The 23,540-nt window shown below is 43.7% G+C and overlaps 1 protein-coding gene across 1 annotated transcript; it reads left to right on the plus strand.

The window, feature by feature from the left end:
• The first annotated feature begins 1,073 nt into the window (after positions 1-1,073).
• ASB9 (ankyrin repeat and SOCS box containing 9) lies at positions 1,074-22,110 on the plus strand. Its single transcript, XM_005015179.5, has 8 exons — positions 1,074-1,456; positions 9,378-9,457; positions 10,323-10,430; positions 11,763-11,913; positions 12,475-12,609; positions 16,876-17,067; positions 19,334-19,498; positions 20,575-22,110. The coding sequence occupies exons 1-7, from the start codon at positions 1,363-1,365 to the stop codon at positions 19,456-19,458; spliced, it is 885 nt and encodes a 294-aa protein (XP_005015236.1). The 5' UTR covers positions 1,074-1,362; the 3' UTR covers positions 19,459-19,498; positions 20,575-22,110.
• Positions 22,111-23,540: the final 1,430 nt, after the last annotated feature.

Here is a 23,540-nt window from a genome sequence, read left to right on the forward strand (position 1 = left end):
GTGTTTACAAACTCAGATGCCAGGAGGGCATCTGGCAGGGACAGCCCTGGAAGGGGCAAACCTTTAAACCTTTCCCCTATCCATGTTTCATCAGCAGTTCTGCACCAGCATGTGCCCAGATTGCCTTCACAGCCTCCCTGCTGGCAGGGAGGATATGGGAAAAAAAAAAAAGAAAAAAAGATTCCAAATCTCCTGCATGGGTTAAAAATGAAACCCTGCTGTTTGGGATCAGTGTAGTTAGGATTTGGATTAGCAGCTCTGTATCTCCAAATACACACATGCAAAGTCTGCTCTAGTGGACAAATTTTATTTACACGGGTGAGATTTTTATGTGGAAATTCTGCCTGCTTGCTTTTATGCATGAACAGATACTCAGGGACAGCAAAAAGAGTTTGCACTTGTAACTTATACTCACTGGGAAAGAAAAAAGTACACAGAGATAATGTGCGAGGTCAGGATTTTTGCAGACAGACCTAGAGAAATGAGGCGGAGGTGCTCTGGAAAATCTGATGCTATTTGTTCATGACTAGGTTTGCAATTTTGGTTTTAGATTGAGAAATTGCTTAAAAATAAAAGGAAAGTGCTTGGATATGAAACTCCTGGTGTGACTGTAACCAGATTGAAACAGGGGGAAGGAAATCAGCCCACTCGGCGCTGCACTCTCCGTGCCATGGAGACAATAAAGGGCTTCCAGTGGAAAGCAGAGCCCCACGAACATGTGGTTTCAATATCCGTACAGCATGTGGCGACCACCACCGCGTGGAAGGAATTCAGTGCCTCGCTCCTTGCACAAGCAGGGCAGTGGGCTGCTCGGACAGGAGGGTGGGCTCACGCAGCACAGGGCAGCCTGCAGAGAGGAGCGAGGCTCGGCCGCCTGCAAGCCGCTCGCTTGGGAGTGGTGCGGATCTCGCCAGTGCCTCTCTGGGTTTTCTCTGCAAATCCCCCGCAGGCAGAGTTTGCTCAACTAGTTGAACTGGCTCTTTCTCTCTTGTTTTTTTGGCAAACCAAGGATTTCCTTCCTGATAAAAACAGCCGGCCGGCGCCCCGATTGGGTGCAGGGTTGCGGAGGATATGACATCAGGCACATCTCTCACTTCATGCGGTGTGGTCTGTCCGATTGCTGGCTGCCTACCAGTGGAGTCGGGGAGATGTTTCCCTAAACCCCATCCCAGGTACTCGAGTTTCTGCACAAAGTGGTGCTGCACCTAGTCCCAGCCCGCTGCGAGGTTTGTTGGAGTGGTGCACAGGCAGTCTGCTCAACAGATCACTCACGAGTGCAGGGGCTCACCGAGGACGATGGAATTTGAACCCTCAAGAGCAACCCTGAAGTGAGAAAACAGAAACCGGGCAGACAAGGCTGAGATGGATGATGAGAGAACGAGTCAAAACACCAGTAAATCACAAGGAACAGGGGGCCAGGCGTCTGCAACGTCTCCATCATTGCTGCTGATGAGGGGTAAGTAACGCTCCTGCCTCGCCACTTGCCCTCGCCTCTGCCAGCAGACGGAGAGGACACGGTCAGGCTGTGGCTGTGTGCCCCTCCTGATGTCCCGCTTCCAGTGCAGGTCCACAACCTCTCCCACATAATGTCCTTGTACTTCAGAAGGGATTTTAATAAGCTCTTTGTATTTGGCACTGATTTTAATTTTCCCCCCTGTGCATCACGTAAAAGTGTCTGATTCTGTAGTGCAGTTTGTGCAAGCGGAAACAAATGTAGTACTTGAACTATAGCAAACTGAAAAAGAGGTTGCAATGTGGCATGTTGAACTTAGATTGCTGCTGGCTGGGAGCTCAGCTTTGGCTCAGTTCCTCTTTTCTTTTTCTTTCCTTTCATTTTTTTTCTTCGCTTTGTCCTACCTTTCCTCCTTTACTTCTGCCTCTACTTTTCATTTTTCTTTATTTTTCTTTTACTTTCTTTTTTCTTCTTCCTTCTTCCTTCTTTTTTTCTTTCTTCACCCCCCTCTTCACCCCTTCCCCCTTTATTCTTTCCAATGAGCAGACCTGAGTGCTCTTGCACAGGCCAAGCCACCAGCCCTAGTGGGTTTTTCTCCTACTGCCAGGGCGTCGTGGTCAGTTGTGACCAATGTTGTTGTGGTCACTGGTGAGCAGTTAGTCAGTTATTTATTATCAAATGGCCTCACTCTGATCATTGCTCTGTTGTCTGGCCCAGGGCCATTGAAAATATGACGTAGTGACAAAAGACAAGTAAGTTAACCTCACATAACAGTTTAGCTGGATGTGTTCCCTCTAGCCCTGTTTTCTGAGACACTTCTCCTTCAGTTCGCGGGCAATGAAGAAGGAATAGGGAGATAAATTAATACAACACAACTTCAAACCATCCATCCTCTTTTCCTGGGCTATTCAGGACACTTCCATTCTAACCAGATAGAAAAATAGGACACAAAAATATACAGAGGCAAGCTATGATACAAAAATGATCAGTTTGTTGGCTGTGTAGTCTGATGCTCCTTGTGTTTGTGTGTGTACACAGTGAGGCTGGGTGGGAGGGAAGGGGTGGCAATGTTGTTAACAGTGTGAACCAAACCCTGTCCTCACTGGAGGTGAGCTCTGCCAAAATGGAGGCTGGGAGGAGGGGAGCCCACAGGCAGCACCGCTGCACATGGGTGGCTCAGTCCCCTAGATGCTGGAGCTCGGTGTGTTCCTCCTGTGCTTGTCTGGTCCTTAGCAGCATCAGTAAGATGTGCTGGTGACTTACAGCAGGATTTTGTTTGGTGACATATATCACAAACAATGGGTGAAATCTTTTAAATATGAAAAATACCATTTGTGGTACTGTTATACATGCCGTAGGCCTATGTGTATGCAAAAGTGTATGCAAGAGCATACTTCAGCTGAAAGGATTTCAAAGCCCCTTGTGAGCTGTACTGTGTGAGAGCACCATGAAAGGGAACCAGCCTTGGGATGTGCACTGAGTGCATGACACCCTCCTCACGATCAGAGGCTGTAGAAAGATGCATTCAGCCACCATCAGAAATGAATGCTCTCCTAGAAGGGTGCTGTGAAGGCTCTGTTGTCCCCAGGCTGCAGTCAGGGCTTGGATGTTCGTGTGCTTATGGGTTTAAGGCTCCCTCCGTACACGCTCTGCCAGCTCAGAGGCCCAGGTGGAGGACCAGAGGTGTCATGTAACCTCTGGGTTGCCCGGGGTTTTCAGTGGTGAAAGGGTAACTGGATGGCCCAATGCCAAGGAAAACCAGTGGGTTTTGGATGTCTAGAGGCTGAAAGCCTTGAGGCCTGACTCAGCTTGCCTGTGGATTAAGGTGTGGGTACATTTCAGGTTTGGATAAACAGGCTCATTCCTCCATAAGAGAGCAGCTGTATGCATTTTTGGCAATCAGAAATCCACGTTGCTGTGGTAGTACGTGCAGCAAACACAACTTCACCACCTGTGTACAACGGTCTTCTTCCTCCACGGACAGTTTGGTGGGCAAAATATTTTGAGTACTTCCCTAAACAATGTTATTTGAGGATTTAAGAAGTCCATGGTCAGTTCACATTGGCACTTCCTAAGGCTTTAATCAGATGCCTATGTAGTGAAAATAGTGATCATTTGTATTACTGATGCTGTACTTACTATGCCAGGCACCCTACAGGCCCTTAGACTCCCGCTGCCCAATGTATCCAAGACTGGCTTAAAGCTACCTTAGGCCTCCACTTCCATTTAGGATAAAGGCCTCAGCCCCTCTGAGTGGTTTAGGACATCATCTTTGCACATACCTCTTTTTATTGTCCACTGATGCTTATCTTTGACATTCTTCTAGTCACTCTTCTAATCTGAAGTTAAGATACTACAAAATCACAAGGTAATGGCCAGTTTATGGATGACTATGGTCTGGTCTAGCTCTGGTTTGGAGTCTCAGTGGAAACCTGCCTTTTCTCAAGAAAGCACTGAATGGATAAAGGCTGCATCTGGATATGGTGACATGACCATCCACCTCCTTTATTGTCACCAAAATACTGACACGTTGATATATCATCTTGGTAGTTCATACAAAATTCTGCCTGTATTTTTTTTGGCCAAAAAGTGATCAAGCACAGCTCAGAAAACTTGTTCTTCAATCTAGATTTTTAGCATAACTTGTAAACACAGTTCCCTTGAAACTCATGAAGATCTGGCTGTGGTGTTGGTTACACAATGGCACTGGCTACACATCCAGTGGTAACAGTGGCAGGATAAATAAGAAAAACAGCATGACACAGGCAATACCACCGGAGTGGATGCCTGTTAGAACTGAGCTTGGTTCAACATACTGGGAGTGAGATGAAGGTTTGAAGGTGTACACCTGCCCTCATTTCAAAAAGCTTGACAAAATCAAGGGTCTTTACTTAGTGATGTTTCTGGGAGTTGATTTTCACTTGCTCTTATCAATACTGAATTGGGTCTTCTCACAGGACTGCTTAAAACAACATGGTGAGAGTTGTTGACAAAGCACAGGGAAACGTAGAATAGTAATCTCAGTGCACCACAATGCACTGACAATGTGACTGTCATTCCTAGGGTGGACAATGAAAACAGAGATGCTTCACAGCTTTGCACACTGGAAAAATAAATATTTAACTTTACACAGTTGAATGTAATTTAACAAGTATCATCTGATACTCACCACTTTCAAAGAAAAGCTATTTTAGTCAATTAATAATACTGTGCTTTAATAGTTGTACCATGGTTTGGCTGCCCTTAGGAAATGACATATCCTTATGAGAACAGAACCATAGCTTCTGGAAATAGCTGTCCATTTGTTAAAGCCAAAAAATGTTTGTAAACTTACTGCAAACACATGGTTATTGTGGAACACAGCCCATGAGATGTAGAAAGAGGCAGGAAGCTCTCAAATGATGCCGTTGACAAAGACTATAATTCTCTTTGAAAGTTAATTAACATACAGTACCCAGACTTCCAGAATTCATTCCTCTGTTCATTTCATGCTCCCAGTACCACTTGTAAAGCTGTATTGGGGTAACATCTCTTCCTTTGGCTTTCAAATATTGAGGATCCTCACAATATGGGTCACAACTGAGTTGCTGAATCTGTGCGCATGAATTCTGGATTGTTTCTCAGTTTCCTTTTTTTCCTTTATTTATTTTTTTTTTTCCTTTCAACTCTGACAGTGATAGGAATATAAAGCTTGAAAAGACCTCTTGACTTGTGGAGTCTAGTTATCTGTTTCTATGCTGCTAAATAAAAGAGACTGGGGCCATTTCTGTCTTTGAGACCAAATGCTTCAGGCTGACTTGCCTTCATATTTTCACTTGCTTAAGGCTTGTCCCCTCAAGAGAAGACTGGCTAAATCCACACTGCTGGACTCTGATTTTTCTGAGACATTCATATCATTTTTTGTATATTTTCCCAGTTCAAAGTCTTTGATAAAACATCAGGGTCATGTTGCAGACCAACAGAATGTTGTTTTCGTAACATGAAGTTGAGGCAATGTGTTGCATGACTTTGAGCATGGCAGGAAGGATGCTTGCATATACAAAGCCTGTTGGGATAGTCCTGCTGAGGAAGGCTTGTGTAGAGTGAAGAGCCAAAACTGGTGCAGCTTTTTCTACAAGTGCCTTTGGGAACCTTCTCTGATACAAAGTTCTTCCTTGATCTGTGTCTGAGTATTGTTTTGGAGTTGACTGGACTAATCTACAAAAAAACTTGAAGCTCTTTATCTAGCACTATAAAATCCACACAATCTCTGACAGTATCTCTCAGTCATGGAATAGATAGTGATTTTCAGTGTCCACCAAACACCTAGTCTGTAGGCATGGTCAGTATGTCACCAAACACTTTCCCTGTTCAGTGGCAACAAACTTATGATCTGTAGGTAAAGACCCAAATCCCACAGCTGTAATAATTACATGTCAAGAGCAGGACAAAGAGTCAAAATAAATTTTTTTTAAAAAAGACCACCATGGTGAGCACAGGAAGGAGACTGTGCCCCAGGCTTGGAAGAAGCACAGCTGCAGAGCTGATGGTCCCTCCCAGCCTTCTTTCCGAGCATCTCCAGATTTGAAAGCTTATAGATTTTAACTGCACCCATGAGCAGAACATACTGACAGAGTAATAGGAGATTGTTCTGCTAGGTCTGTGTCCTGTCTCCAGTTGTAGTCTCCAGTAGACACAAGATAAATCTCTTTTCTGACCCCAAGGAGCACCGAGTGTTATCTCTGACAATTTAAATGTAAATCTAGCATAAAACAATGAATTACCTACTGTTTTGTACAATCCCCAACCCCTCCCCCTTTACCTTCTCTTAACTATGTGGCAATCATAACTAGAGACAAGGGAATAAGGAGAAATGGTGAAAATCCTTAATCAACCGTTTGTCTGACCATCCTTGAAGAGACCTATTTTCTTAAAGGCCTTTTTTTTTTTTTTTTTTTTTTTTTAAACTTGCTCACAACTCGTCCACCTCTGGGCTTCATACCTGTCCCGAAGTTATTTCCAGGATGTCACTGAGATTGTCCTATAAGCCAGGAGTGTGCTAGAGCACTGTTAGAGAAGGGTTATCTTAAGAGAAGATTAAGCCTTGATGGCCCCTCTAGATTTTTTTTCATTCATTTAAGAACTGTCACAAGGGCCAGTTAGCTTCTGTCTCAGTCATGTATGTGTGACTGCTGCCAGTTTGAATTGTTATTTGAATTATTTTGAATGTTTGAATTGTTGCTTCTTAAAGTGAGCCACAGGTTTTGGGTGCCCAAGAACGGAAAGACTAAAATTTACCATGTTTAATCCATCAATGAGCCATAATTCGTAGACAGTCAAATGCAATATCCATATATTTGCAAAACTGTGCTATGCAGATAAACGTTAATATGAGTATCTAGTGGCTTAAAAATGGTGTGCTGCAGAAGTAGAAATAAACTTTTGCTTATATGAATAATTCTAGGAAAATATGCTCTACAGGTATAAAGGATTTTTGCAATAATACCTAAATCTATATCAGGCCTTTTTGTGGTCATTATAAAGCAGAAGGTCACACTCCTGCCTAACATAGCTATGTAGGTGAAGGTCTTCCGTGTGTAGTAGAGACAACACATTTCAGATACAAACATCTTCAGTCACAATTTATTTAGTGCAGAATATTTCAAACCCAAAGACAATACAAGTCTTGTTATGCTAGATCTTATCTTGTTTAAATCTGTTGTCCCTTATTGAGCACTCTGGGAGGTGAGACAGCAATAGCCCGACAGGGTAGGTGATGGTTCACCCCATCCTGGCACACTGCGGCATAGCCAGAAAGGGCAGGACATCAGCTGTGAGGGATTCAGAGCTCCCCCATGTGCTTATACCTGAGACAAAGCAGGATATACAGACCTTGCATAAGCACTGACATCATCAACTAATCTGTGAAAGTTATTTAAGAAATGACAGTATTTTATTGGGTTTGTAGTTGAAAGCAGACTTTTCACTGTTAAGACTATTCCACTCATGTAATAATTCACAGAGGTCTAGTCCCTGAAAACCTCAGCAACTTGCCTAAGACGGTCATTGGGATTCTCTCTGTAGTTAGTGGAAGGAGAGAGGGACATCACCAGAGAGCAGCAAAATGTGTTAGTAAAAGAAAATGGATGAAATACCTTCTGGAAATGCTTTTCTTCCTTCCCAGGGGTACCTGGGCCATTAACATAGAACAGATACTGAGTTTTGAGGCAATGAATACTGAAGGAAGTAAATCTCTCCCAGAGGGATTAGTGTGGCCCTAAGCCATATATATATATACATATAGCCATATCAGCTGGCTCTGAGCCATGAATATGTAATACTAAAGAGCCCCTCTGTTAATATTTGAGTAGTCCTCAGTACTAAACTAGTTTGTTTCACTATATTGAAATAAACAACAGATACAGCAACTAGAGAAATGAAGTGTAAAGTCGTTAGCAGTATTTCCTCAGACCTTTACACTGGGTAATTGAGGAAAGGAAGGTACATCTTATAAAAAGCATCAAATAATATTTTTGTCTGGACAATAAATCTTTCTAAAAAATACTCTACGTGACTTGACAGGTTTGATACCAAATTTAACCATAGGGGTTTTCTCCTACACCTCCCTCATCCAACTAGAACTATGTTGACTCATTTGCAATACTTATTTTTGGCATGTGGTATTTTTCTAAACATCAGTTTCTAAATATCAAATTACTTGGAAACAGGAGTTAAAACTCTGTTTCTGATGCAGACCTTTCATGCCTCTTAAGTCACCCAACAAAGTGACCTTAAGTCAATCTTTTACATAAGACCTAATGAGAACAAATACGAATGTATTTGCTTTATACAGGCACTTTAAATATCAATGTGTTTATCACGGTAGTAGAGTTTCTTTATGACCTCCTTGGGTAAAATTTCTCCCTTCGTGGCCTAGGATTGTATCCTTAGTGCCATGCAGCAGGCATCCTGTCCCATCCCCTGCAATGCCCTGGGAGCTACTTGTGTCTCAGCATGTGCTCTCTCCCTGCCTTGGGGGTTTCCACACATTGGAGGAGTCTCATTTCCTTCAGCATCTGTGAGCAGGTCCCCTTGCAAGTCCATGTGCTTCTGCTCTTTTGTCTTGCACCAGGGAGGTAAAGCAGAAAATTACTCTCTCTACATGTTCGTAAGATGAAAGTCTATCTCTTTCTTAAAATAAATAAAAGAATAAATAAATAAAAATTAAATAATAATAATAAAAAAATAACCTTCTGGAGATACGATGTTTTCCACCAAGTCTACTTTGGTTAATCCTGTGCTCTTTCCTTCCTCCACTAAATGTTAAAAATACAAGCTAAGACAGACCCTTACTTTGAGCTTCCCTCCATACCTGCCTTCTTATGGTTTCTACGATGCAGAGTACAGCTATTACTTAAAATGCACCACTGCACAGGCTAACAGCAGACACAAAACAGACACAAAATCAACAGGTAACATAACTTATCTCCTTGTACTTTGGTACCTTCTCTAGTTACCTATTATTGACTCTAGCTCATCTCTGACCAGGGATGAATGACTGAGCAGCTGTACCCTTTTCAAAACATACTCCTTTAGAGCTAATTGGTAAAATGTAATGAACTTGTGAAAACAAAGTCACCGGAAATCATTCAAAGCTAAGCACAAGCTCAGTCAGAACAAGGTGGTGTTCTGTAAATCACTCTCTTATCCTCTGGATGGGAACACAGCTGCTCAGCACGAACATGGGATGAATTAAAAACACACCCAGAGCAAACCCATCCTGTTTTTTCACTCCCTCCCTGTGGCTGCTCCAAGAAAAGCTTGGCAGTTCAAGTAATAAATTAGAAGAAGAGAGGTTTACTGGGGTCATGCAGTTGAAGTAAAGTACACAAAAGGAACAGTCTGTGGAGCTGTTAACCTTTTTCCTGTCTTTCTCTTTATACAGACTTTGTTTCAGACTGGTCTCCTTTACATGATGCCTCTATCCATGGGCGCCTGCTTACTCTAAAGAAACTCATCAGCCAGGTATCCCTCTGCTAGGTTGATGTGATCTCTGATGGGTTTGTATGGTTGCTGAATGCAGTTTGAGTTTCACTGTGAAACATCCAGGGTGAGAAAATTGCTTTGACCAGAATGCAGTGAGGTCTGCCTGTAATGCATTATTCATATTATTATTATTATTATTATTATTATTATTATTATTATTATTATTATTATTATTATTATTATTATTATTAATAATAATAATAATAATTATTATTATTATTATTATTATTATTACAAATGGTTCCTTGCTTTGCACAAACTCTGTGCGCTGAGCCAAAGACGTGTAGAAAGATTCTGTTTCTGATGCCATCCAAAGTGCCTGAGGGTACTGGGGGCCCCTGTCCTCCCTGCAAAAGGCCACAGCTGGGGAGAAAAGATTTCTGAACCTCACTGTTCAATTCCCTCAAAACTCTTGGATTTAGCCTGTGGAGAGTTACTGGAAACTCTTCCAGCTTAAACTTCTGGAGTACCAAGGCTGCTAGAAAGAAAAGATCCAGTGTTAGAATCAAGCTAGTGGTTTCTGCTGTAAGGATATCTGTATTGTTCCATCAGACAGTCCCCTGGCTGCAGCTTTCTGTATTGATTATCAGTAGGTGGAAGGCATAACCTTCAGTATGCTCTGACTGTACCTATTCCAGCTGGAGCATCACAGACTCTTTCCTTGCTTACCCCTTCAGATGAGATGAGTAACTGCAGGCTGTTGAGGAAGCTGTGATTAAATAAAGATTTCAGGATTGTTATAAAAGGGTGGTGTTTTTTTTTTTGTTTGTTTTTGCTCTTGGTGGTGTTTGTTGTTTGTTTGTTTTGCAGTTGTTTGTAATGATATTTTTTATTATTTCTTCAGGGGAGTGATGTTAATCTTGTTACAACAGACCAGGTGTCTCCCCTCCATGAAGCCTGCCTAGGTGGTCATGCTGCTTGTGCCAGTGTCCTATTAAAACATGGTGCTAAGGTAAGTACATCATGGGCAGGTCTCTGTCTCCAGAGGCAGCATGTTTTATAATGACAAATTAATACTAGATCATAGGATCACAGAATGGTTTGGGTTGGAAGGGGCCTTAAAGACCATCTAGTTCCAACCCCCCTACCACAGGCAGGGACACCTCCCACCAGACCGTTGCCCAAAGCCCCATCCAGCCTGGCCTTGAACACCTCCAAGGATGGGGCATCCACAGCTTCTCTGGGCAACCTGTGAAGCCTCAGCACCCTCACAATAATTTCTTCCTAATATCTAATCTAAATCTCTCCTCTTTTATTTTAAAATGACTACCCCTTGTCCTATCACTACAGGCTGTGGTGAAAAACAGTCTCTCTCCATCTTTCTTATAAGCCCCTTCCAAGGATTGAAAGGCCACAATGACATATCCCTGGAGCCTGCTTTTTCCTAGGCTTAACAACCCCAACCTTCTCAGTCTTTCTTCCCTGGAGAAGGTGCTCCAGCTCTCTGATCATTTTGGCCCTCTTTCCACCCCTTTCTAGAAGATGTACAATATCACTACTTACATTCTGTACTTCATCCTAAAGTACCCATGTTATAAAATGTAATTCTTAACAAAGAAATCCAAAAAGTGCAGCTATAAGAAGTAACTATTTTAATCTTAGATCAAGGTACAATGTTTTCATCATTTACTGAAAGAATAAGTGGCAAGTTCTTCTTGCAAATGGCTTATAATCTTGTAAAAATTAAGTGCATGTTCTGTATTCTGCATACAGTAATCCCATTGGTGTCAATATGCAGAATATTAGATAGAGATGTAAGACCGTAAAGATCAAATGATCTTTATATAAAAATATATAAATATGATGTGAGGAAAATGGAGATAATATGCAAAGTAACGTGATGAAATGAGTGTGTCTCATGATCTCTACTTTTCAAGCTAATATTGAAATTTATAGTGAATAAGAAAATTAACTCGTACATATATTACCTTTCAGTTAAAAAAAAATAAAAAATTAAAAAAGGGCTGCACACTTTCAGCTAAAAATGGATGGCTTAGGACAGGGCAATACGCAAGTGGATTTCAGCTGAGGTAACTGAGAAATGAGCACACATATCTCAATAACTCCCAAGAGGTCTTGTAGCACACTTGGGAGCAAGATTTTTGCAGATTTGTTCGATGTTCTTTTAAATACAAAGTTTTAATCCTCAGGAGCAGTAGGCAGTTTTTACAAAGAATAAAATAAAAGTTATTGAAAACCCTGTTTTCTGTTGAGGCCAAATCTCATCTATTATGAAACAAACAAAAAGCTTACATGTGCCTTGTTTTGTCTTTTCTTTCCCCAGGTGAATGGAGTGACTGTTGACTGGCACACTCCTTTGTTCAGTGCCTGTGTCAGTGGCAGTGTGGCTTGCTTGAATTTACTGCTGCAACACGGAGCCAGCCTGCACCCACCCTGTGACTTAGCATCCCCCATACACGAAGCCGCTAAGAGAGGTAATCCCATGGGTGCCAGAGCTGGTTTATGTGTTGCTAGCAGCTAGCGGAAGTGGAAAAGAGATAAAGAGGATTCTTTTTGTGATTTAGGCCATGAGTTATTCCTCCCTACTTGCTCTCATCGTGGTGCAGCTCCTCCCAGTCCTGGTGCTTATCAAGAGCTGCTCAGCCCAGCTCTTGGGGCCTCTGAGTTCATGTGGTGACACCTGGCAGGAGATGCATTGTCCAAATTAGCTGTTTTAGATGTAGACATCTGCGAGAGTCGTCTGGCCATCTTCAAGAGCAGTGGAGAGAAATACGACATGACTCATCTCATCTTCAGTAGATATCTGAAATTAGTCAGATAAAATGTGGGGGCTTTAGCCTGTTTTCTAACTGTGGATTTGCAGTTCTTGTTTCATGGTTAAAAACATTGGATTAGGGGAGTGGATGAGAGTATTACACTATCACCTCTTGACAAAAGAGTGAATCTTTGCCAAATTACACTGCTGCAACAGAGAACTTGGACTGCTGCAAAACTGCTGATCTCTGTGAGTTGACTCTGCCTTTATCCCTTTTAAGGTCATGTGCAATGTGTCGAGATCCTCGCATCCCATGGGGTGAACATAGATCATAACATCAAGCACCTGGGTACTCCGCTTTATGTAGCTTGTGAGAACCAGCAAGTCAACTGTGCCAGGAAGCTGCTTGAGTCAGGTAAAAGGGAAAATAAAGGATGGTGTTCTTTCCTTTCCTATAGCATCCATCATTGGGTTCTCTTTGCATCAAACATTTAGATGAGCACCTGCTCTTGGATTTGGAGATGTTTTGCTCTCAGTGGCAGCCCTGGTTAAACAGGGCAGCAGTGTAAGACAGGGCATTCATGACACAGGAACTGAGGTTTACAGCTCCCAGCAAAGTGATGGGTGATCTTGGATTTCACACTGCCAGTGGTGCATAGGACAACATCTTTCCTGATGTCTGTGTATGTGCTGCTGTAGTATTTGAAGAGGGTAGGAGGAAAGAGGGTAGTGAGGTCCTTCGGTTCGATCCACGAGGTGCTGAGTGTAAGGAGACGCACCTGAAATGCTTCTACACGAACGCACGCAGTATGAGGAATAAAATGGATGAGCTAGAAGTCCTGGCCCAGTCCCGCAACTACAACATCATCGGCATAAGCGAAACCTGGTGGGATGAGTCCTGTGACTGGGGTGTTGCGATAGACGGTTACAGGCTCTTCAGGAGGGACAGGCAGGGTAGGCGAGGTGGTGGGGTGGCGATGTATGTGAAGCAGGGGCTGGACTGTGTGGAACTCCAGGTCGGCGATGGCAAACTTGAGAGCCTCTGGGTAAGGATCAAGGGACGAACGAATAAAGGGGATGTCGTTGTGGGAGTCTATTACAGACCGCCTGGCCAGGACGATAGCACCGATAACTTATTCTTTACAGAACTAAGAGAGGCCTCGAGATTAACTCCCCTTGTCCTTATGGGGGACTTCAACTTGCCAGACGTTAACTGGGAGTGCCACACGGCTGACACGAGCAAGTCCAGGAGGTTCATGAAGCACCTAGATGATAACTTCTTGGTGCAGGTGCTGACGGAGCCAACTAGGAAAGGTGCCCTCCTAGACCTGTTGCTAGAAAACAGAGAGGGTCTGGTGGGAGATGTGGTGATTGGTGGCCGCCTCGGTCATAGCGACCATGAAGTGGTTGAGTTCAAAATTTACGGTGACAGAAGGAAAAGTGCCACCAAGACCTCATCCCTAGATATGGGGAAGGCGGACTTCAGGCTGCTCGGGGAACTAGTCAGCAAGGTCCCCTGGGAAGCTGCTCTTGAAGGCCTTGATGTCCACCAGTGCTGGTCACTCTTTAAGCGATGCCTCCTGGAAGCACAAGAACAGGCAATTCCTAAATACCGCAAGTCAGGCAGGCGCGGCAGGAGGCCGGCGTGGCTGAACAGGAACATTCTTACGGAGATTAGGCGGAAACAGAGAGTGTTTCGCTACTGGAAGGAGGGCCGGGTGACATGGAAAGAATACAGGGATGCTGCTCGTGTCTGTAGGAAGAAAATTCGTGTGGCTAAAGCACACCTAGAGTTGAAGCTGGCTGTGTCTGTGAGAGAAAATAAAAAGGGTTTTTTTAGATATGTGAATGGAAAAAGGAGAACTAAAGAATACGTAGGGCCGCTCCTTGACAGGGAAGGTCTTCTCACAGACGATGACATAGGCAAAGCAGAGACGCTTAACGCCTTCTTTGCCTCTGTCTTCAATGCCGATGATGGGCTTCGGGACCCAGGGTGCCCCGAGCTGGAGGACCGGGACGGTGGGGATGACAAACTCCCAACTGACCCTGAACGTGTGCGGGATCTGCTACTCCACCTGGATCCCTACAAGTCCATGGGTCCGGATGGGATTCATCCCCGGGTGCTGAAGGAGCTGGCGGACGTCATCGCGGAACCTCTCTCAATTATTTTTCAACGATCCTGGGAGTCTGGAGAGGTCCCGGTAGACTGGAAGCTGGCAAATGTTGTGCCGATTTTCAAGAAGGGTCAGAAAGAAGACCCTAGCAATTACAGGCCTGTCAGTCTCACGTCAGTGCCTGGTAAAATCATGGAGAAGATGGTTCTCGAACTTATTGAGGCGCACCTGGGGGACAAAGCAGTCATTGGTCCCAGCCAGCATGGGTTTGTGAAGGGTAGGTCCTGCCTAACTAACCTGATTTCCTTATATGATAAGATCACCCGTATGGTGGACCAAGGGAAACCAGCTGATGTGATTTTTTTGGACTTCAGCAAGGCTTTTGACACGGTTTCCCATAGGATCCTACTGGACAAAATGTCCAGCATACAGCTAAATAAAAACATCATACGATGGGTGAGCAATTGGCTAACGGGCAGGGCCCAAAGGGTTATGGTGAATGGGGCTGCGTCAGGCTGGCGGGCGGTCACCAGTGGGGTCCCTCAAGGCTCCATTTTAGGGCCGGTACTTTTCAATATTTTTATAAACGATCTGGATGTAGGAATAGAAGGCATTTTGAGCAAGTTTGCTGATGACACCAAACTTGGAGGAGTTGTGGACTCGAATGAGGGTGGAAAGGCCTTGCAGAGGGATCTGGATAGGTTGGAGAGCTGGGCGATCGCCAACCGCATGAAGTTCAATAAGAGCAAGTGCCGGGTCCTGCACCTGGGATGGGGAAACCCTGGCTGCACGTACAGACTGGGCGATGAGACGCTGGAGAGCAGCCTAGAAGAGAGGGATCTGGGGGTCGTGGTAGACAGCAAGTTGAATATGAGCCGGCAGTGTGCCCTGGCAGCCAGGAGGGCCAACCGTGTCCTGGGGTGCATCAAGCACGGCATCGCTAGTAGGTTGAGGGAGGTGATTGTCCCGCTCTACTCTGCGCTGGTGCGGCCTCACCTCGAGTACTGTGTGCAGTTCTGGGCACCACAGTATAAAAAGGACATGAAACTGTTGGAGAGTGTCCAGAGGAGGGCTACGAAGATGGTGAAAGGCCTGGAGGGGAAGACGTACGAGGAACGGCTGAGGGCACTGGGCCTGTTCAGCCTGGAGAAGAGGAGGCTGAGGGGAGACCTCATCGCAGTCTACAACTTCCTCGTAAGGGGGTGTCGAGAGGCAGGAGACCTTTTCTCCATTAACACCAGCGACAGGACCCGCGGGAACGGGGTTAAGCTGAGGCAGGGGAAGTTTAGGCTGGACATCAGGAAGGGGTTCTTCACAGAGAGAGTGGTTGCACACTGGAACAGGCTCCCCAGGGAAGTGGTCACTGCACCGAGCCTGACTGAATTTAAGAAGAGATTGGACTGTGCACTTAGTCACATGGTCTGAACTTGGGTAGACCTGTGCGGTGTCAAGAGTTGGACTTGATGATCCTTAAGGGTCCCTTCCAACTCAGGATATTCTATGATTCTATGATTCTATGAAACTTCCTTTTTTTGTTCCTTTCTCTTTATCCAAAAGAAATGATTCAGTGACTTTTACATACTGTTTTTGCAAACACTTTAATTCTCACTAAGTTCATAAAAAGTCTGCAGCATTTCCAACACAGAGCAAAAGTGTACAGTATTGTATTCTTTGCCTTAAACAAACCCAGCTGCAAATCCAAGCTCTTGAGTTCAAGGCCATTTTTTGTTATCTACGGTAATTCATCTCTTCTAACCATAGGAGACATATAACCACATAGCTCATACAAGAAAGAAGGAACAACAAAGCCCCTTTGAAAAACAAACAAAAAACCCCAAAAACCCCACACTTAAATGACCTCATGTTTTATATATCATGTTGATTTTTGTTTTAAGAAATCAAACACAATATAAATATAATTTTGTCTATTGTTTTCTATTTTTTTTTAATTTTATTTTCTGTCTTCTATGTACAGGCATGTGTACTTCAAAAATGTTATAAATAGTTTTGAATTAGTTCTGCAGCTCACCCTTGAGTTTTATGAACCATTAGCCCAGGATAACAGATTGGAAGCACTTTGAAATCACAGCATACTTACACCCTCCTCTATTTAGGGCCTCTAGAATTTTCCATCCTCATATTTTTTCCCCCAGCACATTGGGTAACTCAGAACTTGGAAATCCCATCAGTTTAAGCCTCTGGTATAGAGCAAATTGAAACACGGCATGTATTTTAAGCGAATGGATTGCTCAGGTGGGGAGCAAGGTGGGCCATAGGTGGACCTACATCTTTGTCCTGTTTCAAGAGGGTCTGTGGGCTGGGCTGCTGATGAAAGACTTCCTCATGCCCTGTTTTTCTGAGATAATTTTCTTGGTAACACCCGACTGCTTCCCACACAGCACAAGTTGTGTACGTGCAAATTGTGGGACCAAGCCCTAAAGCACAGAAGTCCACCTCTAGGTGGACACTCCAATCTTTACAGATTATTCAGAGAAACAGCAGTTAGTGCAGGAAATGGAAAGAGGCTGTGCTATAGTCGTTATTCCTTGTTGTCTCTTCATATTCAGGAGCAAATGTGAACAGCGGCAAGGGCCTCGAGTCCCCGCTGCATGCAGCTGCCAGGAGTTGCAGTGCAGAGTTGGTGACGCTGCTGATTGACTTTGGAGCAGACATTTGGGCAAAGAATGCCAAAAGCAAGAGGCCGATGGAGCTGGTTCCACCTGGAAGCCCCTTGGGTCGACTGTTCCTGCAGAAAGAAGGTGCCCTTTAGTGCTTGCTTTGTTCATTGCATGTGATGGGGGGGCGGGGGGGGGGGGGGATAATATTGCAACACCGATCTTCTGGTTTATTGGCCTTTACTTACGTTTTTGGGCCAAAACCTTGTGTAGATGCAAAAATATGTTAATTGTTGTTTTATGGGGATTAAGGAAAACTATACAAGATTGATATAATGAATATATATATATATTCAACACACTACTTTTTTTTATTAAAACACACTAGTTTTTGTTTGTTTTGCTTCTTTGCTTTTAAAGGCCAAAATGATGTGCTGAATAATCCAGTAGTATCAAGCTGTAGGCTTGACCCTTAGGAAGTGATTATTTTGCAGCTGTAAATGAAATAGTTTCCAGACCCTTTTATTTTATTGGTTATGAATACTTCAATGAATTATGGAGAGAAATTTTACTTAACTATTCTTGAGGAAAACTAGAATAAATTCTCTAGTGTCTGCTTATTTGAGTACTTATGTTCTACTTTAGCTGTTCTCATTCAGTCAGTAAGCTATACACATTGCTAAATAGTCTAGATTTTCATTGTTTTAAACAAGTTACACATTGCTCCACAATTCTATTATGCCAGTTAGTATTTATGTGATTGTTATCATAAACAGATTTACACCGAGGTAAAACTGGCAATAACGCAATGAATCAGGCCCTGCATGGAACGGTAATATGAAAATAAAAGCATGAAAGCAACGGGGCTGTGCATATTATGTTATGTGCAGCAGATATTTGGTTTCTCAGCCTAATCTATGATGCACAGAGTGGTGATCTTTTCAAGCTCAAGTCCCTGCTGCATTAGACTCATGACTCCCATGGTACCACATGCGTCCTGTTTATTTGAGATAAAAAAAAAAAAAAAAAACATAAAAAAATATTTCAGGCACACCCTGTGGAGCTGGCATGAGAAACTCTTATGAAGCTGAGCTGGCAGCTTGGGCAGTAAGGATCTTTTCTAAGTGTAATTCAGTAACTGAAATCAGAAGCGATGAATGCCTGAAGGGCATTTTGCAGCTGACTGGTGTTTTCTGCTGTTCTCCAACATTCCTTTTCCTGAGTAGGGTCATGCCCGATCAGCAGCTGATGTTTGATTTCTTTGGTTGGATGAATGGCTGTGACACGTGAGAGGGCTGCACACGTTGCACCCTCTGGTCTCATGTGGAGGTTTGTAAATGTGCTGTGGGTTCAGAGTCACCCTGCAAGCGAGGCTCACAGCCCCATAGCACTGGCATACACAGCTTGTGCATGTCTTCCACATGCACATCACCACATACCCTGCTGGCATCGCAGCGAGGGTCTTACATGCAAAGCTAACAACACAAATATGCACTGTAGTTTTGAAGAGTTCACTTGCTATTTCTGTTGCCATACCCATTCCCTCTGTACCGCACTTCACTCCTCCACCAGTGCTGACACTTCAGCTCCTCTGCTCACTACCACCTTGTCCACCATGCAGGTGGGCATGGCTGATAGCACCTACATTGTTCCCTCCCAGCTCCCTCTTGTTTTCTGCACCATCTCCACTTATCTCCTTCCCACTCCTGTCTGAGACTCCCTTGTCTGTGCTCACCGCCTGCCTGTATCTGCCCTTCTTATCTGCCCCCTGAATGTTCCCTCACTGCCCTTGGTGCTGGTCACCCTGTGTGTGCCATATGGCCGTGCAAATGACAGGCTGGGGGGCTGTATTGTAGCAGGAGCTGCAGTTAAAAGCACTGCACAGGATCTACCTTTCATAGAAAGGATACACCTCCCAAACAAGCCTTTAATGACATTATATATACATTAAAAAAAAAAAAAGGCACCACAGATTCTTCAGCAGGTATTGTATTTATCATCATGGGACTGGTTAATTGGAAGGTTTAAATTAAGGATTGTAAATTTTTGTTTGTTTGCTATGTGTTTGCCACTATTATGAAATAAGTCTCAAGAAAGCAGTGGACTGCAAACTTGGATCTCAGTGAGGGTATGGGTGGAAGGACTTGGAAGGAAGCATCAATCATCTCTTCGTAGCACAAGCTGCTTCACACTTCTGCAATTTAGAAGGGAATGATGCTGTTGATACTAATTATGTCTGCATAATGACAGAGAGTGATGAGGCTTGAACTGACTCAGAGGCAGGCTGATGTTCTTTGGTAGACATCAGTCTGGCTTTCACTGCCAAGTGTGTTGGGGGGGCTGAGCATTGATGGAGGATCTTGGTGTGATTAAGCCACGTGTGTAACCTCTCTCCTGGCTCTCTCTGCAGGGCCACTGTCCTTGATGCATTTGTGCCGCCTGTCCATCAGGAGGTGCTTTGGACACAAGCAGCACCAGAAAATAACTGGTCTTCTCCTCCCAGATGAGCTGAAGCGTTTTCTTCTCCATGTTTAAGCCTTTCAAGTTCAACATGGTGCCTTAATAACACAGCAAGGTTTGTTGAGGAAAGATTTCCCATCAGTAGTGTTGCCAATACAGCTGTTGGTCTCTAGTAGAGCCCTCAGTCCAGGAAGGATGGGAACAACCAACTTGCTGAGTCCTCCCTGCCACCACCCCCAGCAAACCAGTAACTTGAAAAGGAGCTTATGGCTAACAATGCCTTACAAAGAAAATTCATATCCCAGCCCAGCAGGAACAGCATTTTGTGTGCATTAAACTCTAAGGATATCTGCGCTTCTTCTGTAAGCAAGGCTTATGGATGTGAGGGCTGCATCCACACCACTGTAAGGGTAAGGAAAGGGAACCCAGCTGAACCTACTTTCAAAGCAAGCAAGGCCCCCTGGCAGGTGTTATTTATTTACTATGTATATCATGCTGCAGATAGATGAGCACCAACCACCAATCATCCGCATTTAGGCCAGGATCTGAAACACACATTTCTGCCATGACAGCAAGTAAGTCATTGCTGCTGGCAGCTCCCCACAGTGCGGTAATAACGGAGGAAATGTTTTTAATCACCCATTTATATCACTTATTCCTGTTGTTCTGAGACATAAGGGAGCCCCACCTCAATATTACACATATTTTCCTTGTAGCATATTATTTTTCAAGGACACGGGCTAACAGGCTATCACTTGCAGGCATTAAGCACTCCTCCTTTCTGCCCCGAGTATTCAGTGACATTTCCTAAGTATTCCTCATCATGCATCTGAAAAACAAGAGCTTCTATCTCCCTTCCCACCCAAGAAAAAAGAACATCTTGAGAATAAGATAATTTGTTTTCTTGAAAAGTTTCTACCTCATTCATAGCATTTTGAATGGGAGTAATAATAATGGGACCTCTAATAGGTGGTTATAAAATGAACAATATAAACAGTGAAATTAAAGTCAATTCCAAATTAAACGTACAATAGATAATTTCTGCCCCTCTCTCCATTGCTGATCTGCAGGTGCAGTGTATAAGACTCTCAAATGCACATTATGTATGCAGTTCTTATTCCACTGAGGTCATAAAAATGAATATTTCTTCCAGCTAAATTTCAATAGTGGCTGGTTTTCTTTCCCTCCCAGGAAGCTGTCCTGCTGCCACAAACCAAAGTGCAGTTACAATCACTCTGTGCTCTCCTGGATGCTCCCCTGGGAATACTGGCTACCCAACAGATACGAGACTGAGGATGGTGAAGGTCTAGTTCTTACACCATCAACCTCATCCTACCTCCATATCTGGACCACTGTGCATCTGCGGGGTTAGTGCCATGTTGCTCGTGTGCCAGAGAGGCAGACCAAGCACTTGAGTGATTTTGGAGATCCTTTTCTTCTTCACTTAGCTATGAAGACTCCTGCAAGAATGAGCTTGGTGTGCAAAAACTGCAGTGAAGTCATCAATATCAGCAATGAGATACAGATGGTCCTCATCTCGTGTTAGTGGAGAGAGCAGTGGTCTTCAAATACACACACAGTTCTGGTGTTTGCTGGTGTGTGTGTGATTGCAGAGTCAGCCTTCCTTTTGCTTATGAGAAATACGAGAGGAGCAACCAAAGGCTACACCTGGGTACTTGTATTTGATGTATGGAACAGTTCAGATATGCAGCTGGAGAACACAACTACTGGCTGCTGGTGTCCAGTATGAGTTTAATTGTTGTGCTGACCAAACACAACAGGAGCAGTTTCTTTGGTTTGTGGGACACTAAATTGTACCCTAATGGGACAAAATCAGAAGTACAGTCAGGTCATCAGGATTCCTTTTTATGGGATATGGACATCTAGACATCTTCAGTGATCTGACCCAATTCATCACATGTTATCTGAGCCATATAAAAAATTGCTGGCTGGTTTAAGATGGCCACCTATACTCTTTCTTTCCTGCTGGGGGGAAAAAATAGACATTTGTCTTCATATGATTGAAAGGTATCTTTTATGGGTAGATCCTTTTAAAATCACTATCTTGCATAAGCTGAATCATGCTTAACTTTTTAAGATGAAAGTTAAGTGTGAAGAATTCCTGTTTTGGTGACACATCTGAAAGTTGAAAATCCAGCTTATTTTATTTTAGATGAAAAATTTCTTTTTTTACCTGCTATTTTCATTATTTACCTTTAAGCATCTTATTTTGTAGCATCACTCAATGGGTTTACCAGAGTAATACAAAGAGAATATTGTTCAGAGGATGTGGTAAGAGCATTGTTTCAAGATTGCTTTTCATTTGGAAATTTCATGCCTTGACTCTGCTTACTTGAATCCCTCAGATCATGTAAAATTAGGATGAATTCTCTATGCTTCATTTGTATCATCTCAATATATTTGCTTATTTATTTTAATAAAAATTGTGATCAACACTGGTAAAGTATATCTTTATGCATCAACACATGTCCGTTTATAAACTGCAAAAGTTGTACAAGATGCAAATGAAATAAGCTAAATATAGGTGAGATTTAGACATTTTTCTGTATTTGAAACCAAATGTAATTGCAGGATTTGAAAGATTGTTATGAATATATTTTATCAGATTCTTTGCTGTTATTTTGCTGGCAGTGTAGTGGCTACCAATGCAAAATTGTATAGGATATTAGCTCAAAAATAAATGGTTTATAATCTGTTTCCCTTTTCTTCCTTTTTTTTTTTTTTTTTTTTTTTTAATTTTCTTTTTAATGATAGCACTGATTTTGTACAATATTTGGTAATTTAGTAAATGAGCAGACATGAATTTCGGGGGAGTGGCTGGTACAGCAGAGGGCTGTGCAGCCATCCAGGAGGACCCTGACAGGCTGGAGAGGTGGGCTGACAAAAATCTCATGTAGTTCAGCAACAAGAAGTGAAAAGTCCTGCACCTGCTGAGGAACAACCCCAACCACCAGTGCATGCTGGGGGGCACCCAGCCTGAAAGCAGCTCTGCAGAAAAAGACCCAGGAGGACACCAAGTTGAATGTGACACAGCAACGTGCCCTTACCACTAAGAAGGCTAGCAGTATTCTTGGCTGCATTAGGCAAAATGTCACCAGTAGGCCAAGACAGGTAATCCTTCCCCTCTACTCAGCTCTGGTGAGGCTGTACCTGAAGTTCTGTGTCCAGTTCCAGGCTCCCCAGTAGAAGAGAAACATGGGCATGCTGGAAAGAGTCTGATAGAGAGCCACCAAGATGATGAAGGGACTGGAACACCTCTCCTATGAGAAGAGGTGGAGAGAGCTGGGACTGCTCAGCCTGGAGAAGAGGAGTCTCGGGGGGATCTCATCCATGTCTATAAATACCTGAAAGGAGGGTGCAATGAAGACAGAGCCAGGCTCTTTTCAGTGGTGCCCAGTGCCAGGACAAGAGGCACTGGGCACAAACTGGAGCACAGGAGGCTCCCTCTGAGCACCAGGCAGCGCTTCTGTGCTATGCAGGTGAGGAGCCCTGGCACAGGCTGCCCAGAGGGGCTGTGGGGTCCCCCCTTGGAGATCTCCAAAAGACGCCTGGGCTTGGCCCTGGGCAGCCTGCTCTGGGTGTCCCTGCTTGGGCAGGGCTTGGAGCAGCTGAGCCCAGAGGGCCCCAACAGCCTCAGCCCTGCTGTGATCCTGTCCTTTTGTGTATCTACTGAAGTTAAGTCTTTTAAAGATGACTAAGTAAATACATTTTACTTTACTAGTTTAGCACAATGGGACTGACCAGCTACAAAGTAGCAGATTAGTGGTGCTAGAAGAGACAACAGAGAAAACTTGCATCCCTAAACATGGCATATACTGAATTCCCTTCAGCACTCATGTTCCTGAGTGCCCCAGGTCCAGGGTCTGATGCAGCTAAAGGCAATTTTTCCTGATACGTATGCAATATATATGCCAAAATAGAGACTGCCTTGCTCCATGGTCCCAGCCCAAACTCTGATGGCTTTGAATAAATGTTTCTGGGAGTTATTTCTTTGCATATTGAGTGATTATTTGTCATTCTTTGATACATTTCTCAGCTCACTGCTCCAAGGGATGGAGCACTTTCATGCACACATTTGATGCAAAAGTGCTCACTAGGATATCTTGGGGAGTCCAATTTTCTTTAAAATGATAGCA

This window comes from Anas platyrhynchos, chromosome 1 (assembly GCF_047663525.1).
Source record: "Anas platyrhynchos isolate ZD024472 breed Pekin duck chromosome 1, IASCAAS_PekinDuck_T2T, whole genome shotgun sequence".
NCBI lineage: Eukaryota > Metazoa > Chordata > Aves > Anseriformes > Anatidae > Anas > Anas platyrhynchos.

Coding starts and splice junctions, on each gene's coding strand:
- ASB9 (XM_005015179.5), top strand. CDS start 1,363: ATGGATGATGAGAGAACGAGTCAAAACACCAGTAAATCACAAGGAACA. Junction 9,458..10,322: donor TAAAGAAACTCATCAGCCAG/GTATCCCTCTGC, acceptor TTATTTCTTCAG/GGGAGTGATGTTAATCTTGT. Junction 12,610..16,875: donor CAGGAAGCTGCTTGAGTCAG/GTAAAAGGGAAA, acceptor CTTCATATTCAG/GAGCAAATGTGAACAGCGGC.